This window comes from Primulina tabacum, chromosome 4 (assembly GCF_025594145.1).
Source record: "Primulina tabacum isolate GXHZ01 chromosome 4, ASM2559414v2, whole genome shotgun sequence".
NCBI classification, from domain to species: Eukaryota; Viridiplantae; Streptophyta; class Magnoliopsida; order Lamiales; family Gesneriaceae; genus Primulina; species Primulina tabacum.
In genome coordinates, this window is record NC_134553.1 from 41665003 (window position 1) to 41674363 (window position 9361).

Genomic DNA, 9361 nt, shown 5'->3' on the forward strand with positions numbered 1-9361 from the left:
CAAAAACAGGCTCGATATGTATAAAAATGTCACATATCAAAATTATAATAATTAAGGATGTTTTTGAAAATTTTAGAAAATTAAGGAGTTAAAACAAAATTTTAGAGGGATAAAAAATAAGGAAAAAATTGAGTTTAAAAAAAGTGATGATTACAAATTTCTCCTTAATATCTATACTATCTATACTATATTATTAAGTATGAGGACATGATAATAACTGCCTACAGAGGACACCAACTTTTTTTTTTTCAATTTTACCCTTATATGATACTAATATTACACTTTTGTTTTTTTTAAAAATTTCACATACACTTTTATTTTTATTTATTTCAATCATTCAAATATCGATTTAGTCCATGCATAATTTGTCAAATTTCATTTTAGTTCATTGATAACGATAAAAAAGATTGTTTACACGTGCAGACTAACTCGTTAAACATAAAATGTTGGGGTTTGGCTAGTGGTACTTTGGACAAAATAGTTGAAGGAGCATGACGAGGGGCTACAGAGGTTGTCAACATTTTTCACGGCGCGTGAGATCCCAATCTTTCAAACTCATTGTATTCCTTCTTGGCGAATCCAACGCGCTAGCAACGTGGCGGACGTTAACCGCCTTTGGACTGGTGCCCCGCGCGTGCGGTTAAGACGCAGTACGGGTGGCAGAGCGTTTAGAGAGAGAAAAAGCGCGTCGCTAGAGAGAAAAAGAGAGGAGATTTCGAACTGAACCACGCCCTCCGCCTCCGGCTACCTTCAAACCCTAGAGGTTGGGACATAATTGTTTGAGTTTCTGTTTTCTGCACATGTAATCTTAATTCATCATAATCCTCGAATCTTTCGCTTTTCTCAGTTCTAACGTCTGGTTTTTTTGGTTGATGAGCGTTGGATCTGCGTATATATGTCGATTGGCTAGTTTCCGAGCTCTAGTTTCCTGTTTGTTCTTTTGAATCGGGGTTGGTTTTTATTTTTTGTTCTGGTTACAGGCCGCTAGGGTTATCTTAGGATTGGTCGAGGTTTGATTTGGAAAAAATTGGTTTCTTGATCAATAGTTGGTGTTACATGTATGGCTTCTGGCACCACTGGGGATTTCAATTATGATTATTTGAAATCGACGAGTACGGTTTTATGGAATGAAAATAGCAAAGTTTATACACGAAGAGTCCGCAAGAAACTCCCAAAAACTAGCGTCGACATCGATACAGCAAACGTCGGAACTGGAACCTCCACAGCTGCCTCTGCCAGCACCGAGAATCCCTCAACCACTGCTGCATCCACCGAGGTTTTCTCTCCCATTATTGCCGCAGCTGCCTCCACCGAGGAGCATATCCACTCTGCAGTTGCCTCGTCTCCGAAGCCAAGTAATGGCATTGCAGCCACAACAGCCACATTCCCCAGGTATTTGGGTAACAATATTCTGCAAGAATGTGTGGAAGCATCAGTGGTGGAGGATATTGATTCCTCTCGGGGAAGGCTGCAAGTGCAGTCCCCAATTCTTGAACAGACTCCTTCACAAACACTGGCAGACAGAGATGTTGATTCCTTCCAGTCTCAGCAGTTGTCAGGACAAGTAAAGCATGATGAGCTGAGACCATCAGTGTCTGAGAATGATTTTTCGAGTCAGAATGTTGTGGGGCAAGGCGGTTGCTGTCAAAGTTTGGGGCAGCAGAAGCGGAGCAGGTTGTCTCCATTGCTGAATGATGCTGAAACCCAGAGTCCAAATGAAACTCCCTTGTTTCATATTGATGCTGAAGCCCAGAGTCCAAAGGAAACTCCCTTGTTTCATATTGATGCTGAAGCCCAGAGTCCAAAGGAAACCCGTTCGTCTCATAGTGAGAATGAGAAACTGCAGATAAGCGAGAATGGGCGACAGAATTTGAGGGAATCATCTGCATTATCTGGTGAGAACGATCTGCCTAACTACAGTCAGATAAAGCTGCAGAATGATGAAAGTTCAATGTCAGTGCTACCGCCAGCTCCCTCTAGCAATTGGCCTGCAAACACGAATAAACTGGTGCAGCCACTGGTGATAACTAGGATTAATGATAGGTTTTGTTTAGGTTATCAAAAGCAACACAGAAAGATGATATCAAGGAGTTTAGGAGCAAGTTAGAGAAAGAGCTTGATCAGATTCGAAAGTTGGTTAATCACCTTGAAGTCAAAGAGCATGAACTTGCTTCATCTAATGCCCATGTTAGCAATGGTGTTTTCAATAATATAGACTCTGGTGTTGACGGCAGTGAAATTGGTGGATGTTATCATTCTCAACCAGGAAATGTGCCTAATTGTGCAGCGGAGAGGAGGGCATTGGTGAGAATTAATTCAGAGATGAGTGTGATGGGGATCCAAGAAACTACGCCTATGAAATTAGCTAGACTGAGTTCTGATGTGGGTACTGCAGGAACTCTTGACACAAAGCCGTATAGTAGGCAGCTCAGTATTGCTGTAATGGAGAACACTCATGATGCTGGTGAAATTATTGACAAGGAGAAGAGAACTCCAAAGGCAAATCAGTATTACAGAAATTCGGAGTTCCTGCTGGGGAAGGACAGATTGCCTCCTGAAAGTAACAAGAAATTGAAAACCAATCATGGGAGGAAGCATGGTGGTCAATCAGAACAAGCACCTGATTTCGGTTTTGGGTTTGATAAGAACCGGAATCAAGTGTTTAAAAGCTGTAGCAGTATACTTCAGAGGTTGATGAAGCATAAGCATGGTTGGGTTTTTAACGAGCCAGTGGATGCCAAGGCCCTTGGGCTGCATGATTATCATGTTGTCATTAATCACCCAATGGACTTGGGTACAATTAAAACTAGATTATTGCAAAACTGGTATAAATCACCTAGAGAATTTGCAGAGGATGTGAGACTTGTGTTTCGCAATGCCATGACTTATAACCCGAAGGGTCAGGATGTTCATGTTATGGCAGAAGAATTGTCAGGTATTTTTGAGGAGAAGTGGGCTGTTATGGAGACAAAGTATAATCCCTATTTGAAATATCATGTGTACCAGGACGCAGGGTTGCCTACTCCCACTTCGAGAAAGTTTCCTCAGCCTTATTTAGAACCAATTGCTCCAGCCTCTGTTCATGCCTTCGCACCTACTGCACCTATGACTATTGATTCAAAAATTCAACGTTCGCATGTTGGCAGGATGCCAGTTCCTAAGAAACCTAAAGCAAAGGATCTGAATAAAAGGGACATGACTTACGAGGAGAAGCAAAGACTTAGCACTAACCTTCAGAACTTGGCTTCTGATAAGCTTGATGCCATTATTCAAATCATTAAGAAGAATAATACTGCACTTTCTCAACATGATGATGAGATTGAAGTTGACATTGACAGTGTCGATCAAGAAACACTGTGGGAGCTCGATCGATTTGTGAGTAATTACAAAAAGGGCTTGAGCAAGAAGAAAAGAAAAGCTGAACTTGCTCTTCAAGTTAGAACAGTATCTAATCAGTCTGTTTCACTGATGGTAAGCATTGGTGAATAATTTGAAATATAGCCCAATGCTTAAATAATGTGTCATTACAAGACGATGAAAATTTTCTTTGCAAATGTTTCAGACCACCACCCCAACTGTACCGGAGGTCCAGGTTGAAAGTGGAACAGGTGTTAGTTTACTCTTGTATTTTCAGTTTTCTGTTGACACTTTCTATGGATTATAAATATAAATTGTGTTTTGGAAGAACTGAGGATTGTTTTCTGCTTTTTCTGAAGTCATTGATAAGCAGGACACACATGCTGTTGAAGGTGAAAAGCATGGTAAATATGTCAGTAGGTCTGGTAGTTCAGCCAGTTCCAGCAGCGATTCTGGACCGTCTTCCAGTGGTAAATGTATATCGTAATCCGTCTAAGTTATCTATGTTTGATGTTTATTCTTTTATGATTGATACGTTGCCTTCATAATTAGTCTTTGTAGGATAGCATGTTTCAGGCCTAGATGTAATTCTTATGTTGTCACTTGTCATGATCTTTATATATCCTTTCTTCATTAAAATGATTGATGTATGTTCATTTCTTTGTATTTAACCTACAGATTCTGACAGTGGCCATTCCTCTGCGGATGGACCGGATGCAGGATAATCACTTGGACCTGAATCACATTAAGGTAATCTGTTGATTGGATTTGTCTTTTTGTGATTTAATTATCATGTATTAGAGCCTAAACTTTCTCTAGAAACCTTTTTTCTTGCTTACCACGTCCCACCAGCTTCCATGATATGTTTTGGTCTTTCGAGTAGTTTCATTTGTATTATCATATTGATAGAGAAATGTATACAGAACTTGCAATTATGCCACTTTGAGATGCAGACAATATTAGCACGTTTGTGGATCCTGTGTAAACGTTGGGTGTTGTCCGTGTGGAATTTATTAGGTATTTGATATGTGGAAACTTGTGTGCTCCGATTATACCCCGATTTGCATGTGCTTGACTGTTAATAGGGTGAGCTAAAACCAAACGAAACTGTTGGTTTGGATGGTTTTTAGTTGATCACGGTTTGGATTTGTTTTAAATTAACCAAACTGAAAAAATTGGTTTAGTGAATGTTTTGGTTAAAAAAATCCAAACAAAATCAAACCAAACTGATTTTTTTTAAATACATAACATTTTTAATTATATATGTAGATTACTTGATTTTTAGTTTATATCATATTTTTTAAAGGCGAGGGCGAGGGCGAGGAGCGCCACTAGATTATCTCTCTACGCCAGGGTATACACCCAGGCGCACTGATCCTGGCCTCACCTTTGAAGCCCAAGTGATCTTTCCTTTTTAGTTTTATTCTCGTAAAATTTTTAAAAGAAAAATTAGAAAAGAAAAGCCTACCAAGCCCTAGAAAAAAATAAGCACGCCAAGAAAACTCATATACATTTCCTTTTCTACAAAAATTTAATTGAGGCTTTATTTCTTAAAATATTCGAAAATTACATATATAGATAGAGCTAGTTAATAAATCTAAATTTATCGACTGGACAAACTAGTGGAGAAAATCCGTACACTTGCTATTGTATGAAGAAATTTCAAGTAAGGAAAAAATTCTGTCAGTAATAACAGATTTGTTGGCTAAAGTGCCACATAACATACTATAATAAAAGCAGGGCAGATATAATGAAAGATAATAGCAGGAGTTGATAAATAATTAAATGTATTTTTGTGTTATAATATATTTTAGCTTAGCTTAATTATTTCAATGATATTGTTTTGTAATAAAATAGTAGTAAATAAATATATTATTTAAAAAAATTAACTGTGCACCTTGCTTTGATAAGACGTGAGCCCGCCTTGTGCCTCAAGCTTCAGGACCTCTTTGCGCCTTTAACAACTGTGGTTTATGCCATATCCCTAGTAATGAAAAGCGCAAGGCCCATTCAAGCGCTCTGGTATCCTGGGGATTAGGGCGCAAACCGAAGCAACACACATTTACGGAAATAAAGTTGAAAAAGTAACTTATTCTGAACATATAAAAATAAAATCAATTTGTTTTCAAAACATGAGATATCAAATATTTAAATCATCGTCATATTCATCACCCAATTATCAAATATTAAAATGTGAGGGCAAAGGCCAGTGGCAAAGTGATTTTAGGGTTTCCTATGCTGTATTTTTAATTAATAAAAGAAAAATCACACTTTTAACGAGCGATTTCTCCTTTGTTATATTTTTTTAAAGAGAAAAGCTGTTTTTCTCTGAAGCGCTCTTCATGGAAGCTGTGCGCTTTGAAGTGCACTGAAGTGTAGGTTGTGTGCTTCGTGCGCTTTTGACAACTATGATCATATCATTACGATAATGAAAAATTGATAATTGATATTAAATTTATATTAGGCTCTCCAATTATTTAAACTAGTTCATTTCATTGGCACAAAAATCTATCCATTAACCCATTCATTCTTCATCGGTATGAATTGATATTCTTGAAGGTTAGGATGAGGTTGAAAAACTTGAGTAAAAAATATTGGATGTGAATGAATCTACTGTTACCGATGATTGAAGTTTAATGAGCGAAGAAAATAAATGTCTCTTCTTTTTTAAATATGACGGATGATGGTGAAGTTTTTTCTTTTGAAGCTGAACTACTTCATTTTGAGTATTTATATATTTTGGACGAAATTTGTAATGTCATCATCATACATTATAACGTAAAGTGTTTAATTTTATTTTTTCATTTATAATAGCTAGTTAATAATTTATATGAACCAAAATTAGAATTTAAAATTAATCATCCAACCAAGCCGAACCAAACTAAACCAAACATTTTGGTTTTTAACTGTTAAGGGTTTGGCTTGGTTTGCAACTTTCCGATAGAATTGCTTTGGTTTGATCTTTTATCATAAATCAAACCAATCCGGTTTTGCTCACCCCTAGTTACTATCTCGGAGTGTCTGAATCTAGTGCTAGTATAATTGCATGTTCTGCTCTGACAGCTAAAATATTAATTTAATAAAAATTGATGAAATAAACTAGATGAACTACAATAAGAGCTGCCAAAGACGTAACAATGAAAAATCAATGCACTTGGAGACACCTCCAGGTGCATTGACATCAAAAGGCACACGTTTCTGCTGACGCTCAGGGTGTGGCCGGGGTGCAGTATGCTTGTCCTATGCTTATTATTTTTTCTCCACAAAAATTAAGGTGTTAATGTTTTTAGAGTTAAAAGAAGTTCGACAACAACTTACTATAATTTACCGTCCTCCAACTAAACCAATCCTCCAATGATGTTAGTGGATGCTGGCAGGTTTTATACTGATTTCTTTAGGCATTTATTAAGGTATTTTTGCTCTTTTTTTCCTTTTAATAGATCTAAATCTTTAATTGTAACATTGACTAAATTTAACTAGGCTACTATTTTATTACAATTCTTTTCTTTTAATAGCACCCAAGCTCTAGCCATAGGGAATCACATTCACCTGTCCAGACAAGGTAAATCTAGAGGCTTATTAAAGTGCTTCCAAATTTAACCTTAGCAGTTACCTGCTTGAAAGATTAGAAGATGTATTGAACAAGTGGCATATCGCCATACTGTTGGTAAATATTTTATTCAATTATGGAAATAGCTGTAGGAAGAAAGATTTAGAATTTGCGCTATATATATCGTTCCTGATTTGGGGGATTCCGTGTTTATGACTCTGCATCAAGAAAACCAGATTGTTCCAAAAGCTTGTTTGGCTTATTTTTGTATATTTGGACTCAAATAGAATTCCGTAACAGGGTGTGGTGCTGTCAATATCAAATACTTCAATCTTCACTGTGAAGATGCATGCTTTATATGGTTGACTTGACCTGTTGCTACTCCTTGCTCTGGACAAGGACTGCCTAAATCAAGTACTTTTTTATTTTCAAATAAAAAACTGCAGCTGTATTGAATGCTGCTACTACCAGAATTACGGGGTTTACTGTCTTGTTGAGATAGGTTGAACATTTCAGTTATAAAACTATCCTGTTTTTGTATTATATCATTAAGTGCTACCTTTTGTCGACTGTCAGTAAATTCATTCCTCTCACATTAGCAGAGCTCATTTCTTGTTGTTTGACCATTAAATATGGCCAACCAATTAGTTCAAAGGTGGAGCTGTTGGTTTGCAAACTTATTTTCTGGGGTTAAGTCTGTGTGGAGTGAAATGAAACAAACAAAATATAAACTACGGCCTTAAGATATGATGAACACTATGGCCCTGAGCAGTTGTGGTAGTGAGTACTTCTCTCATCTCCCTTGCTTTAGTTCCGCCGTAGTTGATCTTAGAAAGATATTGATATTTCCCTAAAAACCAAATACTTTTATCTTTTAATACTATATTTTTTATTCCATCCATATGAGTTGTCGAAACTGTAAAAACACTTGCGATATTTTACGTCAATGAGTCAGCACGTGATATATTTACCCCTTGTTTCTCCAAATGCCCCACCAGTACTAGATTAACAACCTATAATGGAATAGTTTACTATTTTTCCACAGGACTTGTTCACTGGATTTTCACTCCGATCATCGTCAGTGTGTTTACCTAAATATGGTTTGCAGAAAGTAAGTTTTGGGACTCGTTTTATAGCATCAAGGGACATCTCTGGGACAATTTGTCTGTTTGAAGCTTTGAAGATATTTGGCTGTGCAACATGTGGCGTGTGATGAACTTGGTGTCTCGGTTAGTTATTTAGGTTGATGACTGGAAAGTTCCATTCTACTCGCAGAACGAGACGTCATGGTTCATAATTACGTAGACGAGATTTTTATTTTTACCATCATTTGAACTTTTGAGTTATGTGCAAGGGGTTTTGTGTTTTTTTTTTGGCACTACAGAGGAATTTGTAGTTTTGGTCTGGTTGGGACGGCGATGGGGAGGTTGCCGGTGTAAATTGTCCTGGTTGCTAACAATTTTATTTATAAATAAGTAAATTGCTTGCAGGGTGTTTTTAATCGGCATTAGTTGAATGGGTCCATGATGCATGCAACAGACATTATCTTTGGATGTCATCTTCTTGGATAAAAATGTTTTTAAAATTGGCGTCTTCTGTTAGGAGATGTCAAGCTCGACTGACAATTGCCATTAGTTTCACAATTTCACCTTTAAAATTAATATGTTCCCGAACTCTCCATTTTTTTGGCAACCACCTTTAACGGCTCACCGCTCACTTGTTTGTGCAACACATGAATCTCTTTTAGCTTAAAATAAAAATAATCAACTTTTTTTATTGTTTATAAGCAAGTTTAAGGAGAAAAATAATGGTAAAAACTTGTGTGAGACGGTTTCACGGGTTGTATTTTGTGAGACGGATCTCTTATTTGAGTCATCCATAAAAAAATATTAGTTTTTATACTAAGATTATTACTTTTTATTGTGAATATCGGTATGGTTGATCCGTCTCACAGATAAATATTCGTGAGACCGTCTTACAAGTGCCTATTCAAAAATAATAAAATAAAATATTATTCTATCTATATATGTTACACGAATGTGAATACGAGTAAAATTTTATACTATGAATTATTATTTATATATAGTTTTGATACAAGTCTATTTATCTTTTTCATACATTGAAGTGACACTCACTTCAATGGTGGGTACGGTTGATAGACAATATATCAAAAATGTGTGTATGTATATATATATATATATGGGCGCCTTGCCTACGTGGCACGCCCACAACCACACAAAATTTTTTGTTTTTTTTTTTAAAAAAAAGGCTGACCAATCATGCACCGCCACGTGATACCCTGCACACCTGGTGTGCAGGGTAACAAATTCGTATATATATATATATATATATATTTATGAGCAATGATACCCTGCACACTCTTTTCCTGCACACCTGTGGGCGCTTGCCTACGTGGCACGGCCACAACCACACAAAATTTTTTGTTTTGTTTTT

The 9361-nt window shown here is 36.8% G+C and overlaps 1 protein-coding gene across 1 annotated transcript; it reads left to right on the top strand.

Moving 5' to 3' along the window:
* The first annotated feature begins 514 nt into the window (after positions 1 to 514).
* Positions 515 to 8393, top strand: LOC142543276 (uncharacterized). The gene is given in 6 exon segments (XM_075650439.1): positions 515 to 2039; positions 2042 to 3471; positions 3563 to 3608; positions 3717 to 3827; positions 4036 to 4107; positions 7953 to 8393. Coding segments are annotated over 5 exon segments (2613 nt in total). The 5' UTR covers positions 515 to 1060; the 3' UTR covers positions 4083 to 4107; positions 7953 to 8393.
* The last annotated feature ends 968 nt before the right edge of the window (positions 8394 to 9361 follow it).